At 42.2% G+C, this 24,381-nt stretch overlaps 1 protein-coding gene across 2 annotated transcripts in view; it reads left to right on the top strand.

The window, feature by feature from the left end:
- mllt3 (MLLT3 super elongation complex subunit) overlaps positions 1-24,381 on the top strand; it is a 100,760-nt gene that overhangs the window by 51,946 nt on the left and 24,433 nt on the right. For both annotated transcript variants that reach the window (XM_060934174.1, XM_060934164.1), the window contains exons 3-7: positions 777-859; positions 949-1,092; positions 2,283-2,321; positions 2,579-2,707; positions 4,244-4,831. In XM_060934174.1, the coding sequence (XP_060790157.1) occupies positions 777-859; positions 949-1,092; positions 2,283-2,321; positions 2,579-2,707; positions 4,244-4,831 (983 nt within the window). The remainder of the gene's footprint in view (positions 1-776; positions 860-948; positions 1,093-2,282; positions 2,322-2,578; positions 2,708-4,243; positions 4,832-24,381) is intronic.

Genomic DNA, 24,381 nt, shown 5'->3' with positions numbered 1-24,381 from the left:
AATCGACCCAACTGCAGAAAATTTCCAACAAGTTTCCAAAGACTTTTTGATTACGTTTCCAGCCCTGTTCATTCCCACATAACCCCTGAGCAAAGGGTTTATTGTTTTTCTGGTCGTCTTAAATTTATGAACTGTCAAAATGGATCAGGCCAAATACAAAATTTGCCAAAAGTATAAATTTTGCTCTAGCAAGCAAACTAATAATGGAGAAAGTGTGTTTGCTTTAACCATGCTTAGAATTTATGTTCAGCTTTCGTACCAAAATATTTCCCAAATTTGCTTCGACACTACATATCTCTCTTTCTGCAAAGTTAGCTATTTAAATGTTTTTGGTTTAAATTGTATTTTTTTTGTGTGTGTTTTCTTTTTTGATTTGATCTTCATTGTTGTGCACCAGTTTGTTACAGCTGTGCACTTTCACATCTGCAGTATCGCACACATACTGTCTGAAAATGCTCAACTGTAATTGCTAAAGTACACATACAAATGTATTCCATTTATTCTTTGTTCTCACACAGCAGGAGCTTGATAAAATGGACTGATTTGCATTTCTTTTAGATACGCGCACACGTGCGCACATTCAAAATGTGTTCAAGGCCAATTCAAGGATCTTACTACAAACAGATGCAAATAGATGTAGCTTTGTGAGTTTTGAGTCCAAAGTAATGTCTGAGCCTAGTAAATGCGTTAATGTGCTAAAAGGTGAAATGATAGCTAAATTTAAAAAAAAGCCTTAAATTTATTTGTTAAATGTTTTTGCCCCTTCCTTGTGACAGTGTGCAAGGATCCACCATATAAAGTGGAAGAGTCTGGATACGCTGGCTTTATTCTGCCTATTGAAGTGTACTTCCGAAATAAGGTACCTATTTCCCTTTCCTTCGAGTTGACAGTCCTCTTGCATCATAGGAACGTGATTTAGTTTGAGCACACGCTTTTGCTATTCACCAGGAGGAGCCGAAAAAAGTGCGCTTCGACTACGATCTATTTCTGCACTTGGAGGGTCATCCGCCTGTCAATCACCTGCGCTGTGAGAAACTCACCTTCAACAACCCGACAGAGGAGTTCCGCAGGAAGCTGCTAAAGGCCGGAGGGGTAATGTACATGCGTGCTTAGTCTGTTCATTTGCAATGTTCCTGCCTGAATTTGGTGGAATGCAAAACTGAAACTGGCCCAGTAGTACTGAGATGATGAATAAGGCTCAAGAATAAACATGCTATTAACTTGGAACAATGAAGTGGATATTTATATTCCACCTGATCCACTGCAGTATAAATCCTTTAAGTTGGATTATTTTTACTGGAATGAACCTCAATGGTTTAGGTTACTGGCAAATAATTTTTGGAAATTTTTAAAATTGAAATTTCATCCCGAGCATGCAGGAAGTAAATTTGTACTTGCTGTTCTGTTCTGAACCGCTTTTAGTTTACATTTCATGTATAGAATGAGCATTTGCCCTGTATATTACGTTTTGTTTCGGCAGTACGTATGGGTGATATTGCAGAACAGCTATTTATCATTTGAAGGTTTCTGAATCCGGGCTCTGTCCCAGCGTTACGGTAGGTCGGTGTTTATGCGGGTGGTGTCTTTTGGGAGAGCTGTGGGCGCACACAAGGTGAGGGTGTAGTGCTGTTCTATGAAGCTGTTTGCCTCTGCAAAGCTCCACAATAAACCCCACTGTCAGTAAGAGTCTTAATGGAATTACAGTTCTCATCAGGCAGGATGAATTAAAGTGGGCCAATTCCAGCCTGAACCATCCATCACTACAGGACACACAGATTGTTCTTGGTCCCATGCCAGAGGACAGCACATCTTTTGGTGCATGGGTGGAGTGTTTTAAATTTTTTTTTTTTTGGTCAAATCACAGCCTGATGATAGAAACGCACCAAGCACAAGTTATTAATTAATTTAATTTATTTTTAAATGTCACAATCTAAGGAAATGATGTACTGTAGGAATGTGCTTGTAGGTTTTGTTCTCCTGATTCTAGTTTTGTTCCAGGAATCTGACCGTTTGTGGATGACATCATTTCCCTTGGTACTAGTTGGTTTATAGACTGGGTGTAGCATGAATCGACACTGTTGATTGACAACGAGTGGTTATACTGGAAGTCGTTTAATTAAGAGAGCCATTCTGTTAGGATGTCCAATATCAATCTAACTTGGCAGGGACTGAAAGGTCGCCTTCAATTTACCTGATGGTTTTTGCCTCTGGGAAGGGGTGTGTGTGTGTTCTCTTTCCCTTCACTCACTTGCTATCTCATTGTTTGCTTTCTATTTTTATAGCAACGAGATCCCCATAAAAGAAGTTCAGAAGACTCTAAAGTAAGGATCAGTCCTTAACTAATGATTTAATAATCATTACATTTGAAATGTTTACAGAATGTGAGCCACCATGTTACAAAGTCATCAGAAACCATGTTTGGCCAGCTCGACAGTGAAATAATTACGTGAGGAGCTCCTCTTTAAGTGAAGCTGTGCTGAAAATCAATTCACTGGCACGTGGTTTTTGATGAATTTGTAACGTGTTTGAGGAATTTGCAACAGTATTGTAATCTAAGTGGGTTTCTTGTTATCCTCAGGTGATGGTCATGCAGGAAGGCTCCACGTCTCTGTTCGGTCAGCACCTTAAGCTGCCCACTTTACCCAGCAGCTCACTGACACTGAACTTCTCTGATGGCAAAAAGAACAAGTCCTTTCCAGGAGCAAAAGTTAGTATAAATCTCCACGTTTAGCCCCGCTCAGCTTGCAAACTAAATCAACGGGAGAGGGGAACCCTCATTTGCCACTAGAAGTATTCCCAGCTCTTCAAAGAGCTTTTCTTAATCTTCCATATTTGGCAAGTTCAAATATGTTCATGGCATTTAGCGGAGATTTTGAGAGACGTTAAACATTGGCTTGAGTCAGGTATTTCTTGGCTGTGGAAGAGGCAAGTGCTTACTTTATGATGACGTAAACTAAGCAGCAGGGTGTTCTGTTACAGAAGGGGATTTGAATTAACTGTGAAATACTTATAGACCTCAGACATTTTCAGTTTTTCTCCCCCTCCCAAATCTGCTTGAAAGAACCATTTAAGAAACTGTTCAGGCCTTTCTTTATGTAACGCTTCACTCCAGTTATTAGTTTCCAGCAGTGTTGCGCAGGGAGCTTAAAAGTTAGAACACTTTTTTTTTTTTTCCCCATATATTTAGTGAAGCATATTATCCATTACGCTAGTAAATCGTGCAGGACTATGTACCTACATATTTCTTCAGTTAGGTTTTATTTTTAGTCTCCAGTGTCGTATCACTTAGTGTGATCCAGCTTAAAGTGCTGCGCGCATGCAGAGGTTACGGGAGTCCCTACGGCACATGGAAACGTTTCCCAATCTAAACAGGCCCTCGCACGTGATGGATTACTGACGGATCAAGGGTCACTGGTAGCCTGACTGCTGCACAACTACATCAGCCTCCTTAGCAAATGGGCAAAAGGCATTTAAAGTGTGTGTGTGTGTGTACAGTACAAGTCAAAAGTTTGGACACACCTACTCATTCTTAGGTTTTCCCTCTATAAGACGCTTTTAGAGCCAAGCTAAATCTGCTGAATACAGCGCCAGTTGATTTTGCTTTACTTAATAAGAGGCAAGGGTTGTTTAATTTGGTATCCACTATTTGGTGTGGTTCCAGCCTTGTAGAACGTACATAAATGAACACTTGAAGCTTTCTGTCAGGTGGAATTGTATTCTTTGGCTCGCCATGAAGAAGCCTTTTTGTGTTCAGAGGTCCAAGGGTCAACAACAGATAGAGAAAATAAAAAGCTTTAGAGGTAGTTCAGGCAGGTCAATAACACCTCCTCTGTCTAGACTGTCTAATGGCTTTACTGCATGAGTGAAATATTGACAGGGGCTACCAGGCCTGACCTTGGGACAGAACATAACAACCCAGTCATTAGGGGAGGAAGTGCCTTCAAGCCTCAATGTCCAGGTTACAACTGAGGGTTTCAGCTTCCCCTCCTCCTGTAGCTTACCTACTTTCCATATACTCCAAAATTAGACAGTATGTAAATTCACAGTTGGGAGGGGATACAGAAGTGTTTTGAGTTCTGCTGAATAAGCATTTGCTCACCATTTGTGTACTTTTTAGAAGATCTTCCATGAGACCCACTCACAGCCTGCAATTTTTATCCTGTAATTTTGTTTCCTGTAACTGCCTGGCCTGCTTATGTCTGGTGCCACTCTCTAACCATAGTCTCTTGTTCTTTGTCTGAAGGACGGGTCCAAAAGCGGTAGTGCCCTCACCATCACCACCACCAACAGCATCAGCAGCAGCTCACTCAAGCTCCACAAGCCGTCCAAGGAGCACAAGGACAAGCCTCCCAAAGACTCAAAAGAGTCCAAAAGTGCCTTCAGAGACTTGAGCAGGGACTCGGGCAAAGTCTCCAAAGACTCCTTGAAGAAACCCAAAGAGAACCAGCCGCTGCGTGATGAGCAGCCCATCCCTAAGATGGGTTTCAAAGAGCCCAAGGCCATATCTAAGGAGCACCGGGCAACTGAGGTTAGCTTCTCGAGCTTGGGCCAAAATAAACGAAGGTCGTCGATGGACGATGAAGCCCAAATTACCAAAAAACGGAAAGGAAGTTTTTCAGAGTCATCGCAGAAGCTCCAGTCCAGTTCCAGCTTGGTCCAGCCTCACCACTCGGATAAAAAGGCTCTAAAGGACAAATCGCAGGTCCGGCATGCCAAGTTAAGGGATAATGAGCTGTCTGAGAGAAGGAAGGTGTCCACGTTACCTCCTTTTCAGGATGTGGTGGACCCAAATGACTCGGATATGGACGACAACATTTCTGCTAAATATGACGTAAGTGTTCTGTGGTGTTTCTGCTTGATCCCCAGATGTTTTATTTCTTTCACACACACTGTCATCTTCTTGTGAGCCTGCAGCATTGCCTACTAAGCATATCTGAACATGTTGACTAATGGATTTTCTGTGATGATTTGAATTTTGAAGGCACTTGATTTACGGTTTTGTTTTTAGATGTTGAGTAAAGGTCAGGTGTGTGTGTGTGCATGCATGCAAAGCAGCACCCATAGGTGTTGAGACTTGATCTCTAGGATGCCTTGTTTACAGGCACTTCTCCCAGAGCATGGGGGAGCTGTGTACAGTGTTTTCGTTAACGATGACTATGACAATGATTTCGTTAACGATGACTATGACAATGATTTCGTTAACGCACCTTTTTTTCATGACTAAAACGAGACAGTGACGAGCTAAACATAACTCTTTGATCACGAAAATATGACGAGACGTATCTGTTTTTGTTGACGAGATGAAAATGTTAGTGGGTTGGCTATAGGACTATCAAAATGCATGGCGTTTCCTCCAATGGTGCGTGCAACCTGTCTGCCAAATGCTGAAAATATCAGCAATGCACCTGCATCCTGTCCTTGTTTGGTCACGCCTACCACCAGGCGTGTCTGGGCACAGTGCACACCGGGGCAGCCACACAGTTCATGGACCATCGGCAATGCCAGCACAAGGGCTTGGTGGGCGGAAAAGACGCGATGATTTATGGACACACTTTACACATAATCCAGCAGAAAATAAAACGGAATGCCTTGTAGGGGAGACAGAGGTACACGCTGTGGCTATAAACTACATGGCAAGAATACGACCGACCTCAAGAGGCGTCTAAAGGCTCACCATGTTGCTATTTCTGCGACGGTAAGTTAACGTTACAAGAAGTCCTGTTAACAAATCATGTATATGTTTGCTAGCTTTGGTTAATGTCACTCAACAATCGGTCTGTGATGAATTTCCTATGAAGTTTTCCAAAACACCGTGACCTGGCGAAAATGAATGGGACCGCTAGCTTCATGCTACAGTTGGCTTGGTTAAGCTAACTTAAATTCAATTAACATGTCATGAGTAAAACTTGTCCTGCAGGGATTTTTGGTGGGACAGCAACTGAATGCTTTGTCATATATTGACCCATATTTGAGTTCCTGTGAAACATACGGGGGGAAATGTCGCTTTTCAGACCTGTTGCTGTGCCTTAATATGTCTAAATGAGCAGCAGCACACCTGGCTACTCTAACGTTAGCAGCATACCGGTATTTACATTAACGGACAGCGTGGTCATCTTCTAATTGTGTGTTCATCATGACATGTTTGTGCTCTATCAGCGCATTGCGACATGTTAAACGTAGGCAGAAACACGAGTCTGTGAACAATGGCGTATGGACCCTTTTCACGTGACATCACGACAAACGCGGCCGCCATTTTGGACGTGTACTACCAGTAGTTTACCACAGCCAACATTGAGGAACGGCAGCAAAGAAAGTGTTTATTTTCAGCAAGACTTCCATCATGCCACTATATTGTTGTGCACCTGGATGTAGTAACCATCAACAAACAAGGCAAGGGTTATCATTTTATCGGATCCCGGTAGATGCTGAACGACGGAGAAGATGGATAGCGGCATATCAACACTTGTGTAGTGACCACTTTGTTGGAGGTAAGACGAATAAAATTAGCCAGAAAAGGCATTACATTGCTGTTAACATTCTGTGGCGCCGAGTGTGTAACCAAATGGGCTAAAATAACCCATTGTAACCTCTTTGTTCTTCTGTAGTAGCTATTAGCTAACGACATTAGCTAGCGTTGTGTTCCTTTGCTGTTGGTAGACTGTAGGACAGATCAGAGGCAGTGTCCTACAAACAGCGCTTAATTTGAGGGGGAGCAAGCCGGAGCGCGCCCCGGAACCTCGGGCGTTGGCTCCGGCAGCTATTTACACTGGATCCGGTGATCCGACACCTCTTTTGACTATGTAACAAAAAAATAATAATAATAATTAAATAAACTTGCATTTTTTTATTTAGTGTTAATGTCTGATTTTGATATCTGTCTTGTTGGTGATTTCTCTCATGAAACGACATCCACAAAATATCTGCAGATGAACTTAATTTGCAGTGTCATTACAAAACATGCCCAGAAGCGCAGAGCCCCCCTCCCCTCTCCTCTTTTTTTCCGCTCCGGAGCCGCTCATCCTCTGCGCTCCGGGACCTCCCACTTTACAAATTAAGCACTGCCTACAAATAAGTGTTCAAAATAAGAGGAACATGTATTTGTCTCTTAAATCCAGGCCGTTCCCTGTAATCTGTAACAACGGTTGGAGAAAGTAATGGCAACTAGTGAGTGCACAAACCGTAGAAGGTAAACTGTACACAGCGCCAGGGCAGTGTGATGGTATGTCTACTTTTAGATTGAGTTAGCTTATCAATGAACACACTCGTCACTCGACGAGTTTCACGTCTTTACGACGGATACTTAAATGTGTGTCAGGTATTGTTGTTGCAGTCTAAGCAGTCATTGTAGCAGCTAGATGAGCGAGAACCGAAAGGGTCTGTGCCATAAACCGTTATTTCTGTACGGCGTTGCTAATGTGTCGTTACTGTTATTTCTCCCTCTGCTCGCCCTGTAAATGCCCTACGTCGCTGGATAGCGAAGGTATTTTCTGCATCTCGCTCCTTTTTCTTGTATTTTCTCCGTTTGTCGCCTTCCTCGCATTCAAACCAATTCGAGCCGAAGTCCGCTACATGTCCAAAATGGTGGTCGCGTTTACGAAGGTCACGTGACTGAAAAGGGTCTATACACACTAGCAGACATCCCAACCTGCAGGAACTCATTTCAGGGAGGTGTCGTGACGCATGACTTTTTTTTTTTTTTTTCCCCATCAGTTGGGGGGGGGTCACGGCACCTCCCTGAAATGAATTTGCATGTCTGTAAACCAATCAGGATGCTCTTTGTCTAGCATGCGCTACATGAACAGGCATAGACACAGGCTCCCTCGCACACGGTCATATGCGCGATGCAGACGTTAATGTTTCACGTGCACGCTCTTGCTTGCTTCCTCTAGATTCCGGGAGATATTATCCAATTTGCGGGCATCAGGGAGCCGCTATCAATATGCGGGAGACTCCCAGAACTTCCGGGAGACTTGGGATGTCCGCACAAGACAGCGTTTATGTAAAGAGCATGTTATGTACAACCTATCAACCTCGATTACAATTTCCTATCTCTGTATTGGCCTAATTTAATGTTTTAAAGTAATTTTTTTTTCGACTAAAATGAATGACTGACTAAAACCCTTTTAGTTTTCGTCGACTAAAACTAGACCAAAACTATCAAGGATGGAATTGACTAAAATGTGACTAAAACTACTAAGCATTTAGTCCAAAAGACTAAAACTAAATCAAAAATGGCTGCCAAAAACAACACTGGCTGTGTAATCATCAAACGAACAGGTCATGACGGGCAGTGGGAGAATTCCTGTAACACAGGTCCGGTCAGTGATCATAAACTCGCTGGGTGTTCACAGATTGAGGCCTCATTTTTCTGGGTGGGGTTCAGGGAGCCAGTGCTGGAAGATGTCAGAAAAGTGGTGTCTGGAATTCAGATTTTGACTCCTTATTTACCCACATTACTGGTACTGAAACAATGTCACAGTCAGAAAATTGAGATATTTAAGCTATAGTTTCTTTCTCCCCTCCCCCCCCCAATTCAGATTGTTAATATCTGACTTAAACGTTTAATACTTCTAGTATGTTTGAATACAGTTCTGATATGGGTAACTGTAGCTGTGCTTAAACAAGCAGCATTCACCTCTCTCAGGTCATTGCATGTGTCCTTTTCACTCGATACGGTGTGTGTTTTTACGAGGCTGAGCCAAATGAAAACCTTAAGTGCAGCATAAATTAGAGAAATGCTATTAAATTTGTAGTAGCAAAAATGAATGCTTTTCTCAATAGCCTTTTCTACTGCCACCTTAAACCAGATACACTTTTTTGTGATGCCGGTTTGCAATAAACAATGGTAATGCGCATATTTTGTTAAATTGGGTTACATTTTACCAGAGTTACAACCCTTGGTTAACAAAATTATAATTTGACTTTTTTTTTTTTTCCCCTTTCTGAAATCAACTCCTCTCTCAATTTTTGGAGGAATTTCATGAAACTTGACAAAAGGCCTTGTTGCATGTCGGTAGTACGCAGATTATTTTGTTCAATTCAGTCACACTTTACTAGAGTTGTGGCAACAAGCTTGTACTTTCACAATTTCATGAAGGTGTGCTTGCCTTCTGACATCAACTGCTCTCTCAATTTTTGGAAAATTTCTTGAAGCTTGGCAAAAGGCCTTGTTATATGACAGTAATACTCATAGTGATTTAATTTCCTTTGTGAAAATTTTACCAGAATTTTTGACCCTTGATTAAATAACTTGTACTTTTGACAGTTTCATGAGAGTGTATGTTCTTCTGAAATCAACTCCTCTCACAATTTGCGGAGGAATTTCACCAAACTTGGTAAAAGGCCTTCGTATATGGCAAACGCATATTGAAATTTCGTTGAATTTGGGCAAATTTTACCGAAGTTACGCCCTTGATTATGAACAAACTTGTACTTTGGCAATTTCATCTGTGTGTGTGTGTGTGTGTGCTTGCTTTCTGAAATCAGCTTCCCTCAATTTTTATTATCCCCCGCTGGCCAAAAGGCCCAAAGGGGGATTATGTCGTGGCGATGTCCATCCCGGGAAGGGTACTCGCCTTCTGAAATCAACTCCTTTCACAATTTTTGGAGGAATTTCACCAAACTTGACAGGGTTCTTTGTTATACGTTGATAAGCATATTGTAATTTCGTTAAATTTGGTCATATATTTTACCAGAGTGACAGTCCTTGATTTAACAAAATTATACTTTGACAGTTTCATGAGTGTTTTCCTTCTGAAATCAACTCCTCTCACAATTTTTGGAGGAATTTCACCAAACTTGACAAAAGGCCTTGTTATATGTCTGTAATACGCATGTTCATTTCGGTCGCGTTTTACCAGCGTTGTGGCCCTTGACTAACAAGCTTGTACTTTCACAATTTCATGAAGGTGTGCTTGCCTTCTGACATCAACTGCTCTCACAATTTTTGGATGAATTTCTCGAAAGTTGGCAAAAGGCCTTGTTATATGACGGTAATATGCAGTGAGATTTACGCTACGTTCACACTGCAAGGCTTAATGCTCAATTCCGATTTTTTTGTGAAATCCGATTTTTTTGGTGAGGTCGTTCACATTAACAAATATATGCGACTTGTATGTGATCCTCAGTATGAACGAAAAGCGACCTAAAAGTGTTCCGCATGCGCATTGCGGGATACGACGACGTCACACGCAGTGAGCATGGCCAGTGTTTACGGAAGTAAAACCGCCCGGTTGTGGTATGATCCATCCAATCTAGGTTGAATAGCTGCATCCCCCCAAATGGAAATCAGCTCCCTAACCTCTGCGTCCTTCCATTGAGAAGATTCAGAACCTTCACAGCCCGAAGCGTCCCTCGCATTGATGTCATGCGCAGGGGCGCAGATACGTTTTTTGAACTGGGGGGGGGACAAAGCTGCCAGCAAACCAACCCCAACATGCCTGTCAAACTTGTTGTTAGTAACCATAGCAACCAAGCTCGAGCTCGCAACCTGTGCAGTCCGCGCAGCTCAACCAACCGAATATCAGTCTTTGTTTTGTTTTATGTGAGTTGTTGCAACTATATGTATACACTGCTGTGCACCTCAGTAAACCGAATGGTAATTAGTCTTTTGATTTTTCCGTGAGGTTTGCCTTATGCAAAGAAAGACAGCATAGACGTTTTTTCCTCCCTATAAGTGGGGGGGACCGAACGAGGTGAATTTAAATCTGACTCGTCCCCCCCTCTATCTGCGCCCGTGATTATGCGCCATGTTGTTGTAACTTTTTTGAGAGACCTGCCGCCTACTTCAGCGCAGAATAGTGACGTTTGTGGCTTGTTGATGACGTGTAAGTCGGATGAATGCGACCTGGCGGTTCAGACTGAAGTCGCATATGAAAAGAGCGGATAGGAATCGGAATTAGCACCACATATCCAAACGGCCTGGGTCGGATTTGAAAAAATCGGATCTGTGTTGTTCATATTGTCAATAAAAGATCGGATACAGGTCACATATGGGCGAAAAGATCGGATTTGAGTCACTTCAGCCTGCAGTGTGAACGTAGCCTTAATTTCATTTGTGAAAATTTTACCAGTTTTGACCCTTGATTAAATAACTTTGACAATTTCATGAGGGTGTACGTTCTTCTGAAGTCAACTCACAATTTGTGGAGGAATTTCACCAAACTTGGCAAAAGGCTTTGTTAAATTACAGTTATATGCATGTTGAAATTTCGTTTAATTTGGGCAAATTTTACCAGCGTTACGCCCTTGATTATTAACAAACTCTGGCAATTTTATCAAGGTGTGCTTGCTTTCTGAAATCAACTTCCCTCACAATTTTATTATCCCCTGCTGGCCAAAAGGCCCGAAGAGGGATTATGTCATGGCGATGTCCGTCCCTGGAAGGATGCTCACCTTCTGAAATCAACTCCTCTCACAATTTTTGGAGGAATTTCACGAAACTTGACAGGGTTCTTTGTCGGTAATATGCATATTGTAATTTCGTTCGATTCGGTCGCATTTTTACCAGAGTTATGGGGTAGTTGCCAGCGGGGGATATTGTGCTCTCCGAGCACTCTTGTTTGTGTTGACTGTCATGTCTACATAGGTTTTCTAACGTATCAAAGAAATCTGTGCACATTAGTGTTCAGCCTAATTTCACCTGTTAAAGCTGTCTGTTGAGAAAAGCTATTAAAATACAGTATGATGCCAGTAAAACGCAGTGGGAGGGTCATTTTGATGATATTAATGGCATCTTTTATAATGGACCTTGTATTTTTCTGAAGGGGATGAATTACATTTTGTTTGGCATTTATATGGAAACATGATTATGGTGTTAACACTGTCACCACATATCATAATGTTATGATAAATATTGCCATTCCATGACACTACATACATTGCATCCATGTTGCTCCATGGAAAAGGGTGACATTGGCTCAGTTGAGGCCAAATGTTTACATACACGATATTTTTAAATTCCATTTTTCACAGCTCCACACATTTTTGAAGTTGGTGTACATTTCCTGCATTAGAGTATCCACTTTATTTCCATAAACAGTCACTTCAAAATAATAGGCAAGAGACATTTATTTTAGCCTTTCTTTACTCGGTCAGATTTTGGGTGAGTCACATGTTTACATACACCTTGTTTGTATTTGGTGGCATTGCCTTTGAAAGTAACATTGTGGTGGCGTTCCACAAGCTTCACAATGTTTTGCTTGTTCCTTTTGAGAAGAACTGATGTTACTCCATTAGGTTTCTGGGCTTGGTTGCTTGGACATGCTTTTCAATTTGGTCCACGCATTTTCTGAGAGATTCAGGTCAGGGGCTTTGTGATGGTCACTCTAATGCTTTTACTTTGCCCTCAAACCATTTTGTTACAATTTTCAAGGTATGATTTAGGATAATTGTCCTGATCCCAGGTGCACCAAGTTTGAACTTTCTAACTGATGTCTTGCTTGCTTTCTGTCTTAAAGGTGTTGCTTCAGTATTTCTAGACAATCCGCTTCCTCACTATGCCATTTATTTTCGGAAGTGCACTAGTCCCTTTTCCAGCTAAACAGCCCCACAGCACGATGCTGCCGCCACCACCACGCTTCACAGTTGGAATGATGTTCTTCATATGAAAAATTCTCCATTCTTTTTCCTCTGTATTCACAGATGATTATGGCCAAACAGTGTTTGTTTTGTTGAGGATACTTCCTTGCACATGTCATACCAATAGTGAATGTACATACTTTGGTAACTGATGCCTTCAGCTCCATTTTGCTTTGTTTCATTGTTGTCTTGGGCTTCAGTTGAACAGTGGGGTTGGTGATACCTGGATGTGTTTGAAGTACAAGCATCCAGTACATGCTTAATGAAGAAGGAGCACTGAGACGACAATCTTATGCACTTGAGTGAATAACATATTTTGTGCTGGTACACAATATGGCCAAATTTCTGGGGACACCTGACCATCATAGCCATATCCGGTTGTTGAACATACTTCATAGTTGAGTCGGCATTCCAGTTCATCCCAAAGGTGTTCACTGGGGTTGAGGTCAGGGCTTTGTGCAGGCAACTTGAGTTCTTCCACGGCAACCTTTGGCAAAACATGTCTTTACGGAGTTCTTTGTGTACAGGGGCGATGTCATATACTGGAACGTATTTGGGCTTCTTGGTTCCAGTAAAGGGAAATTGTAAAGCTACAGCCTACAAAGACATTCTCTATATAATTGTGCGCATCCAGTTTTTTGGCAACATTTTGGGGAAGGTCCACATACTTTTTAGCCATTATGGTGTCGTTCTTAATTTGACTCCTGAAAAGATTTCCAGCTAGGTAGGAGACGATGCACTAAAGCCACAATACCACACACATCCTGATGCAGGGATTCCCAATCTCAAATTGTGCCCAAGCCACATCAGCATTTTTGTGAGATCCTGAAAGGCCATAATTAGTCTATGAATCGTTCCCTCACTTTTAACATATTCTATGAACCAACACCAATAATCTATAGGCTCTGAAATTAGAATAAGATGTTTCTGCGAAAAAGAATAGCTAACAAACTATTATTGTATGCACTCTTGGGTGGTATTATACATACAGGACACTTTTTCCATGGAATAAAAACATGTATTCTATTCCCTTCTAGCGGGTTTCATTCATTTGGTTTGATAGCATGCAATATTGTGATCATATCACTTATCCTACGTGTATTGTCACTCTCTACCCAATGGAGAATGAGCGTTGAATAGAGTTTACGATATCGCATGGTTGTCAAGACAGCATGACGTCACACGTCGGAGCTGATGCGAATATACAGTGAGAGAGATTGCTGCTGCGCAGAAGCATTTCTTTGTTTGCCAGGAAAGAGAAAGACATGCTGACCACCTGGATGGCTACCAAAACTTCATTTAGATATTCTTCACGCATGTTTACAAGAGGAAAAAAATGCCAACAGACATCGAAAAACTGGAAAAGACACGTCAGAGACGTCAAACTTCCACGCTAGCTAGCGACTGTGACAATTTGTAAACCAATATAGCTGCCAGGTTTGCTTTCTTAAATACAGAAGATTTTGAAAGGCTCGAACACCCGAAAGGAATGTGTATTAATAATATTGGCTGGTTCCCCCCTACCCGGTATATCGGACATATTCCTTTCAGTTAGCATGGCACTGAACTTGTCTTTGACTCATTAAATATCATGCTAGCTGAAAGGTATATATCTGATATACCATGAAAAAAAGCCAGCCAATATTTAAATACTAATTATACTGAATCTTCTTTTGGCTGCTCCCGATTAGGGGTCGCCACAGTGGATCTTTCGTCTCCATTGCTCCCTGTCTTCTGCACCCTTCTCTGCCACTTTCATGTCCTCTCTCACCACATCCATGTATCTCCTCTTTGGCCTTCCTCGTTTTCGTGTGCCTGGCAGCTCCATCCTCAACATTCTCCTTCCCACATGCTCTGCATCTCTTCTCAGGATGTGCCCATACCATCTCAGTCTCATCTCTCTTAGCTTCATTCCCAAGCTCTCCACATGTGCTGTCCCTCTGATCTGCTCGTTCCTTATCCTGTCCAACCTCCCATCGCAAACCTTAACATCCTCAACTCCGCCACCTCCAACTTTGCCTCCTGTCTCCTCGTTAAGGGTCCGGTCTCCAATCCATACATCACAACTGGTCTCACTACTGTCTTATACATCTTACCTTTCACTTTTGCTGGGACTTTCCTATCACAAATGACTCCCGAAATCCTTCTCCAACTGCTCCACCCTGCCTGCACTCTCTTTCTCACCTCACTATCGCAGCCCCCATTTTCCTGCACAGTTGACCCCAGGTACTTGAATTCACCAACTTTCTTTACGTCTACTCCTTGTATCTTCACTACACTCTCATCTCCATTCTCATTGATGCACATGTATTCTGTTTTGCTACTGCTCACCACTACTGCTCAATACTATACTAATTATACTGAATATAAAGTATAAAAATGGTTATTTTCTCTTTCTCTCTCAAAATCATCTCTAGCCGCTTTATCCTGTTCTACAGGGTCGCAGGCAAGCTGGAGCCTATCCCAGCTGACTACGGGCGAAAGGCGGGGTACACCCTGGACAAGTCACCAGGTCATCACAGGGCTGACACACAGACAACCATTCACATTCACACCTACGGTCAATTTAGGCCCTGTCCACACGGCAACGGATTCAGGTGAATCTGATAAAATTGTTTATTGTTTCGGCCTGGCGTCCACACGGCACCGGCGTTTTGGGTGCCCCAAAACGAAATCTTTTGAGAACGGGTTCCAGAGTGGAAAGATCTGGCAACGGCGCCGTTGCGAAGTCGTCTGGATGAGTAGAACGGATTTGTTTACGATGACGTCACAACCATATGTGCTTCACACCGGGTAGAAGTGTAACGAACTCGATGCGAGTTGTCAACAAATCCTATAACTTGGTTCATGAAACGCGCTTACAAAATATTTTCACTGTGAATATTTATTGTGTAATGGTGCAAAGTGAGAGAGAGAGAGGGTGAGAGTCAATCCCGCCAGCAAAAATAGGGAAAAAAAGGAGCGATCTCACCTCTTCAGATGTTGGTTTAAGTCCTACAATACATTCCTCAAAAAGGGCGTAGAAGAACAAATTAATCCATCAACGTGTAGCATTCAATTTATTCCGGACCATTAAAGACGCCGCCTTCCGCGTAGAATCATATGTCATCCTCGCCGCCATATTGGATGGGTCAAAGCGGAGAATAAAGATGCCTCATTCATGTGCTGCGTTTAACTGTACCAACAGGTTTACTGTCCAAACAAGATCACAAACGGGATTACCTTTCACAGGTGAGACTGGAAAAATACTTTTCATTGTATGTGGTCATTATAACGTAATTTTATGAACAGATTTTTCTGACTTTGTGGCTAATATGAAGTCTCGCGCATAATAGTTTATGCGCATGCGTCCTTACTACTTCTATTGTTCTGGTGTCTCCGATGGGACCGTCTTACAGTGCACCTAGAGGTGTGGCATGTATATTGCATCGTTTTCAGCAAGCGTTGCGTTGCCATATGTACCTGATATTTTACTGATCCGTTGCCCATGTGGACACGATATTTTATTTATTTTTTTTAAATCTCGTTGCCATTGTCGTGTGGATGTAGCCTTAGAGTCACCAGTTAACCTAACCTGCATGTCTTTGGACTGTGGGGGAAACCGGAGCACCCGGAGGAAACCCACGCGGACACGGGGAGAACATGCAAACTCCGCACAGAAAGGCCCTCGCCGGCCACGGGGCTCGAACCCGGACCTTCTTGCTGTGAGGCGACAGTGCTAACCACGACACCAGAGAGAGACAGACCGACCGACATGATGCATTTTGCCTGTTTAAAAGCCACTAGCCAGATAGGTACACTACAACTACAAAGATATGTAGGTGAGAGCTGGTGAAGTTGCTAGAGTTTACTGCGAAAGAAACAGTGATCAGGATTTATTATACAAGGTATACTTTGCCCCATTTATCACTGTTATTTTAATCCTTTTTCAGTGCATCGGTCATTAATTTCTGGTTACTCCACTGCCAGCCCAGCACCTGACGTGCTTGTGAAATCATGTTTACATGCAAGTGTGATTTACGTCAAGTGCAGTACATAGGTGTTTATTTTAACCTGAATTTCAGACCGCAGTCAAGCCAGCCATTATAGAAACCAGAGTGCATGTATATACAGCAGTTTACAGTAACTCCTTTCGGATATGCTACAGGGCTGCGGTGAATTCTGGATAGTGTGAAAAAGTGGAGCAGTAGGAGATTACAGGCTGTTTTTTTTTTAATATAATTTTATATATATTTATTTTTTCATATTCACGTGGGATGAACGAAATGGGTCTGTGTCTTGGGTTGTTTGTCACATGAGCCAGAACGCTTTCTTCTGATTAGCTTAAATTTTTGGACTATTAATTAAGCATGCTTTGAAACAGGTAGGTTCCCACTCGCAAACTTCGTGCTCTGTATGCTCCTACCTCTGCTGCTGCCGAGGGTGAAAGAAGAGGTAGAGCTTTAGAATGAAGATTAAATGGAAATATCACTATACACAAACTTGACTCACTGGTATTTTGTATCACAATATTGAAGACAATGAAATTCTGTCTCTCGCCTGTAATCAGCATTTGGCAGACACCCATAGTGACTTACAGAGCTGCTTTCAAGTCCCCATCAAAGACTTTTCCTCATCCTCAAGCAAATACACTCTAGTTTCAGGGGCTAATCATATCTATTGCTAAAACTCTGTTGGTATACCAACACAACCCAGTTCAAGTTATATATTTTTTTTTTATATAATTTTTTTTTTTAAATTTGTGCTTATTTAAGTGATTTGCTGAAGAAGTAGGTCTTCGGTCTTTGCTTAAAGGAGATGCGCAGAACCTTTATTTTTAAATACATTTCTGAGTGGACAGTATCTCCATCCTTGACTCTTGTATGCTGCATAAATGGGAATAAAAAATATATTTTTGAGAGTTAAAATCGACCACAAAGTTGGCATTCGAGCTGCCCCGCTGAGCCAGCCAGCCCTGAGCGCATGACGTCACAGCAGGAACCGGTTTTAAGGCCGAGGCCTTTTACAGCTATAGACCAAAGTCATATAAATAAACATTTATGGTGAAAGTAAGAAATCCCGTCACCGACTTGCTCAACTAAGACCGAGTTGACTTCACGGATTGTGGGTTGACTCTCATTAAAACAGGATGGGTGTTATAACTTATGCAACATACATGTACATGCATGCATTTTCACTGATAAAACGTAAAAGGCTCATTCAATAATCAGATGAACTGAGACAATCACATTCTGAAGCAAATTAAATAATCTTATAGTGGTAACTTAAACACACAATACAAGTTACATGGATGCGAGGGTTTCATTTTTTGTGTCCAAATGCGAGTTGGAGCTTACCTGTCCGTGTTCTCGCTTCTTGAAGGCCGATCCTGTGGCTGATTGTTTTGAAACAATCTGACTTTCAGTTGTTCATTCAGTTCTCCATTCATTCGCTTCTTCCATGTAAGGGTGAGATATTGCTGCTGAGGCAAGCGTATCCAGCAAAGAAATCAGACGGCTGGTCCACTCATTCTCCATTTTCTCCAGACTGAGTACTCCGCCATTACTGTTCGACTCAGGCAATTATTAAAACCCGGGACAGGATGTCACTGGTTTTAGCAACAACCGCAGGGAGGTCACTGCCCGAGCCGAGCCGTACCGTTCCATCCCGGGTTTTACCGACAACCCTTGGCTCACGCTCCGGGAGAACTGGTGCAACTGAACTTGCTTTCCTTTTTAAAAAAAATAAATAAATAAATACTTGTTTTAATTGTTGGTACTGCATCCTCTTTCAATATGGGCTTATAGCCAACACTCCTCAACAGATCAGAGGTCTCGTATGAGTCTTCAGTAAAATGTGCAGAACAGAGGAGAGACCACTTCGTAGGTACCCAACGTGCCCGTGAACTTCTCACAAAACGCATCCAAGTCTATGCAGTTTGAGCATTCTTGGGCCATGAATGCAACATAAATCCACCTTCTGTCGTGTTGCTGCACCTGCCAGCAACACCTCTACGTGGCATGGCGATAAATTAGCTCAAAATGGAGGATCGGAGTTGCAGTCAGCTCTGTGTTTTAGTATAGCGGAAATGGCAATGAGACCGATAGACTTCCTGCTGTGATGTTACGGATGGCAAGTAGGGCTGTGCGATATGGGAAAAAATGAATATCCCAATACATTTTCTCCATTTCACGATATACGATATATATCTCGATATATTTAAATCTCCTCTAAAGGACCCCATGAAATCTAACTTTTACTCTTTACTGTTTTCACTACAATCCCTGCAGATTAAATAACATTCTTGGTTAACTTTACAGGTGGTTTTCAACAACACATTTTAAATTTTCATGTTAGTGATTAATCACAATTGAGTTGAAATAAGACTATTTTTATTCAACGAAGATGTGGCACAAACTGCAAAAACAATCTTGAAAATTGCAACAAAGGGGCAATACAATACAGAGCTGCTCAGAGCTCAAACCAATAAAGTGCAAGCTCAACACTGAGAAGGACATTTAGCCTAAATAAGAAAAGTGCTCATTCATTAAATTATTTTAAAAATAGATCTCCAAGCTATTAACCTGACTACTGAGAACCACTGGAACATTCACAATAGAGAGAGAGATTGAGGGAGAGAAGAGAGAGATCTGCAAAACACAATTTTTCTCTTTGCACACTTTTGAACCGAGTGTTTTCTGGCTCTGCCTCTCAGATGTGTATAATTCCAGTATCGCCTTCTCTGTAAAATGTCTGCGACCAGGCAACTCATGTTTGGGATCGAGTGTGTTTGGTAATTTTTGGAAGCCTGGTTTTTCCACTATACTAACTGGGATCATGTCTTCGGCAATGACGTTAGTGATTGCATCCGTTATAGCGCTCCATCTCTGACTCGTTTTCTCATATGGGGGGGCTTTGGAGAACGAGGCCGCTAGGGTCATTTGTTTAGCTGGGGGGGGGGTTAAGCTTGTGGGCAAGTAGTTTGGAGTTTAAGAGACTCTTCATACTGTACCGGGTGAGTTTCAGGTGATGGAACATATTTGTAGTGCTGCTGCCTTTCATGATGACAGGGGTTTTTTTTGCGCACTTTACAAACTGGCATTTGCTGTTCCACGTCCTCCTTGCGATATCCAAAAAATGCCAGTTGACTGACCCCTTACTAGTTCTTTTAGGAAATAATTTGTTGCTGAAATGGCCAGAGCTTACACGGTAGCCTATGCAACACCAGCGATTGCACGAACTGAGTCAGCGCTGTAAACCGGCACCAGGAAATCTTCCCGCCGGCAATGTTGCCAGATACTGCTAACGTTTCCCAGCTCAAAATATGTTCAAAACCCGCCAAAATGCACTTAAAACCGCCCAATCTGGCAACACAACCGAAACTAGAAAATCTTCCCGGAAGTTCCTTTCAGCACCGAGATGTCGCCTGGGATTGGTTGCCAAGTGCATGACATTGTTTTCTTTACCCTTAGGCAGCCTCTCACGTTACTGCCTGAGGGACAGAGAGAAAACCACCGGAAAAGGTTTTAAACAAACACGAAACAAACGCAAGTCGGAAGATGACCATAAAATACTCGATAGTTACGATATTATAATTTTATGTATCGCGCACACAATTTTCGCGATATATCGAGTATATTCGATATATCGTACAGCCCTAATGTCAAGGTCGTTCACTCAGACTGCTACCTATATAAGTCATTTTAATCGTAAAAATTACTGTATTAGATTTATTGTTAACGCTTAAAACTATTCCTGTGCCATTCTTGAGGTCTCAAGGCATTTATAAACGAAAGTGAGGCCACGGCTCTGCGTATATGCTGTAAAAACAGTCAGTGACTCAGCCGTTCATAGAGCCAGGGGAAGTCTGTTTTACCACAGGAGTGCCAGGACAGAGTCTTGAGGTCAACCCATGCTCGAGGCTTGAAGGGAATGTGGTACAGAGCAGAGTTTGATAAGTGCATTCAGATTAAAGGAGAACTGAAGTCATTTTTAAACTTGCTTTATTTTTTAACGTGTTTATTCAATTACATTTTTGGTTTTAGTAACCTTATATCGTGACTCGTATTGGCAACTAATTACGATTAAATATTATACTTATCGGCCTGCTTGATTTTTAGACATGTTGAATTTAGTTCGTGTTGTCCATGGCAGGTGTCGCTTATCCACCCGATCTTCACGAGACTTGCATGAGACTTCGAAACGTGACGCGTCAGCCAGGTGTCGGTGCTGCCATTTTGAAAACTGTTTTCCAAATGAAATATTGCACAAAAATGAGTTTAAATGACGATTACTGCCTACTTTTTTTCAAACTTTCCTGACTGCTATCAAAACAAACAACTTCTGGCTTAATTCATCAGCATTCGAAAGAGGGCGCACGTGTCTTTTGACAACGTTGGCACTTTTTTGATTTCCGCTGTACGTTTTACTTCTGTCCTACGAAGTCTCGCACAGGTCTCGGCGAATCTCGTTTACGGCCATTGCTTTGACATGTGGACATGGCATATTTCCAACACTCATAACTTGCTATAGCAGCGATAAAATAGCTGTCAGAAATGCATTCCGATATATTTAATAAAATGAGAAATAGAATTTTGATAAATTTGCCTTCAGTTCTCCTTTAACAGGCAAAGTACTGACTTCGTTCATTTGTGTGCACAAATAATGCCGCTTTTCCACTACAAACGCGGCTGAGTCGGGCTGAGCCGTGCCGTGCTGAGTCGAGCTGAGCGGGGCTGTTGGAGTTGCATTTCGACTACAACCGCGCTGAACTGTGCTGGCTGGAAGTGGGTGGACACATTGGGTGGAGTTAGCGAAAGTGGGTGGACGTCAGGTGATGTCGTTAAGCAGCGCAAACAGTGACATCAGTGATCTTTTAAGCGGTAGTCTCACGACCCGAATAGTAAACAATAAACATGGAGGACATGGAGTCGTTAGTGTTGCTGGTCTTGGTGCTGTGGCTTGTTGTCACCGACAACGCCAACAGATACTGGCAAGAGCGTATAGATGAGGCGAGGCACATAAGGCTTCAGAAATTCTCGTAATTATTCTCCTTCCGGGTTTGCGGTGTTTACAGATCCCAGCGCGCTCGCGGGGCGTGTGTGGGCATGTGAGGACACTCCTCCTCACCAATCAGTGCACAGGGGAGTGTCTGCTCACACCCCCAGCCTCACTCGGCACGGCTTGGCTCGCTTCAGCCCCACTCCAAAACGGTGCGAGTTTTAGGGGCTAAGCAGGGCTGAAGCGAGCTGAGTCGTGCTGGTTTTTGGTAGTCGAAACGCGAGCCGTGTCGGGCTGAAGTGAGCTGAAAAAGGGTAGTGGAAAAGGGCCATAAGTCTTATGACACACCTTAGTTTTATTCACCTCTCTGCAGAGAGCTTGTCTGTGGTTCTAAGAAATGTCTGCTTGACATTAAGTGTAATACTTTCTACCTCTACACTGACCCACGAACACTATATAGCGTCTCAGTATTTCTCCAGTGAAGGAAACGGGATTAGTAATCCACTGGAACTGCCACACAACCGCCGTATCCTCTCACTTTGTTTAAGAAAAAGGCTCTCTAAGGGAGGCCTGGTTTATTAGCTTTAAAGCAAGTGGTGAGATGAGATTTATGGTTTTATGGCACCTAAGGAGCACAGAGGAAGGGTGCAATGAATAGCTAAGGTTCTTTAATCCTGCTCCTTAAAAACGAGCGAAAGGAAGAAAGACACGTCTGTGTTTATGACGATTAACAAATCCCAGGTGTTTCTGTCCACATATTGCCGTGTCTGAGAGTCTGGAATCCCGACCCCATTTCTATTCATGTAGCAACTTAACTCTGTAACTGTCTGACAGCTGTGGGGGGCCCAATTCCTCAAAGACAAGGACGACCCCCCCTCAGTGTTGTTTAAATTGCCAAAGTTAGACTGCACTAGATTTAATTGATTGCTAATAATTAATCCATAAATGATTAGTAGCAAAGAAATATAAATTAGGACTTCTTCAAATTTGATTGTGTATTTCATTTCCTCTGTCAGTTATCGTATAACATGCCTTGAAATTTGAATAAATATAAAACCTTTGCTGGTACTGATTGTATTTAAATCTACACTGAAGCTACAAGTGGTTTGTAATTGTGAGTTCCCCCATAAGAAGCATGAACCTCCTGCAACAAGTTTTTTAAAGTAGCTCTCCCTAAATTAAGCAATATGTGAAATGTTCAAGAGCTTAAATCAGAAAGTATCGACGTTTCTTTCACTCTGAAGAAAAAGAAAGAATGGTGAACTCTTAAACGGTCGAGCTTGGATGTGTATTCATGAATGTTACAGCTTATTTAATACTGTTTCTGTTCACATCATGCAAATTAAAGGACTTTACCCCTTTGCTGTACATTAATTATTGGGTCCTGATGGGGGGGGACTTTCTTTCTCCCTTTTACACTACAGGTTTCTTACCCTGCTCTTTAAATTTATTCTGTGTTAAGCACCTCAGTTGTTGGCCTGACTGCTCTATCGGATCCTGAGACGGATGGTGATTAGAGGTTGATTATTTTTTTTGGGGGGGGGGTAGTGTTTTTAACCGTACCCTTAAATGTGTTTATGACGTTCCTATATAGGGGCTCTTTGGTGGCTGGGAAGTGAATGGGACAAAGGCCCTGCACCAGCCCAGTCATCAGTTTTAGAGCAATTTCAGATTTATGGCTCCACAGTTGAGGCGATGCTCGTAAAGCCCCAGCACAGCTGCGTGGTTCTGGTCGACTGTGCAGTGTGATGGCTATTGAACCTTTTGTTCACAGTTTCTCTGGCTTGCCTGTTGTCAGCTGGTGTGAAGTGAGCCAACGCTAGCATGTTATTTTGGATTCGAACTGCTACTTGCATAGTTGGATGGGAAAGGACCGTCTTTTACCAGGAAAATGTTGGGCAGTGATTGAACTTTGCTCTTGCCTGTTATTCATGGGTACACTTTGAGTGCCCAAGATTTATGGAGAAATGAGCAAAACAGGATGTTCCCATAGTGTATTGCAAATCAAATTAATCCAGTCATCAAAACAAGCCATTGTAGTACCTGGCTTAGTGAAGAGAATCGAGGCATATTGTTTGCAATCAGCAGTCAAGAAAGGGGTTCACCTAAAACCGTAAGTGTTATCTGGTACCATTATAGAGGTCAACTCAGTTTATTTGTATCGCACTTTTAATAACAGACTTTGTTGCAAAGCAGCTTTACAGAAAAATCAAGACTTTAAACATATGAACTAAGTTTTATGCCTTATAAGTTTATTTATCCCTAATGAGCAAGCCTGAGGTGACCGTGGCAAGGAAAAATTCCCTCAGATGACACAAGGAAGAAACCTTGAGAGGAACCAGACTCAAAAGGGAACCCATCCTCATTTGGGTGAGAAGATAAATAGCAGGATTATAAAAAAAAAACCCCTCCCTTCTATAACAGTGCCCTATATAGTATAATTGTGTGACCATGCAGTTCATTATACTTTTAGCATTAAGTCCATTTTGTTGAAGTCATCAACTGTTCATTGATGCACTCGAGTGCAAAACTGTTCATGACAACTTTTAGTCCTAAATTTATCATGACAATTGGATTCCTAAACCATTGTAGCAAAACTAAGGCTACATCCACACGACAACGGCAACGAGATTTTTTTTTTTTTTTTTAAATATCGCGTCCACATGGGCAACGGATCAGTAAAATTTCAGGTACATATGGCAACGCAACGCTTGCTGAAAACAATGCAATACACATGCCACACCACTACGTGTGCTGTAAGACGGTCCCATCGGAGACACCAGAACAATAGAAGTAGATGCATGCGCATAAACCCCTTCTTCT

The sequence above is a fragment of the Neoarius graeffei genome, chromosome 1, assembly GCF_027579695.1.
Source record: "Neoarius graeffei isolate fNeoGra1 chromosome 1, fNeoGra1.pri, whole genome shotgun sequence".
Lineage (NCBI taxonomy): Eukaryota > Metazoa > Chordata > Actinopteri > Siluriformes > Ariidae > Neoarius > Neoarius graeffei.
The sequence above is the reverse complement of the archived record's forward strand: the minus strand, read 5'-3'. Positions and strand labels throughout refer to the sequence as shown.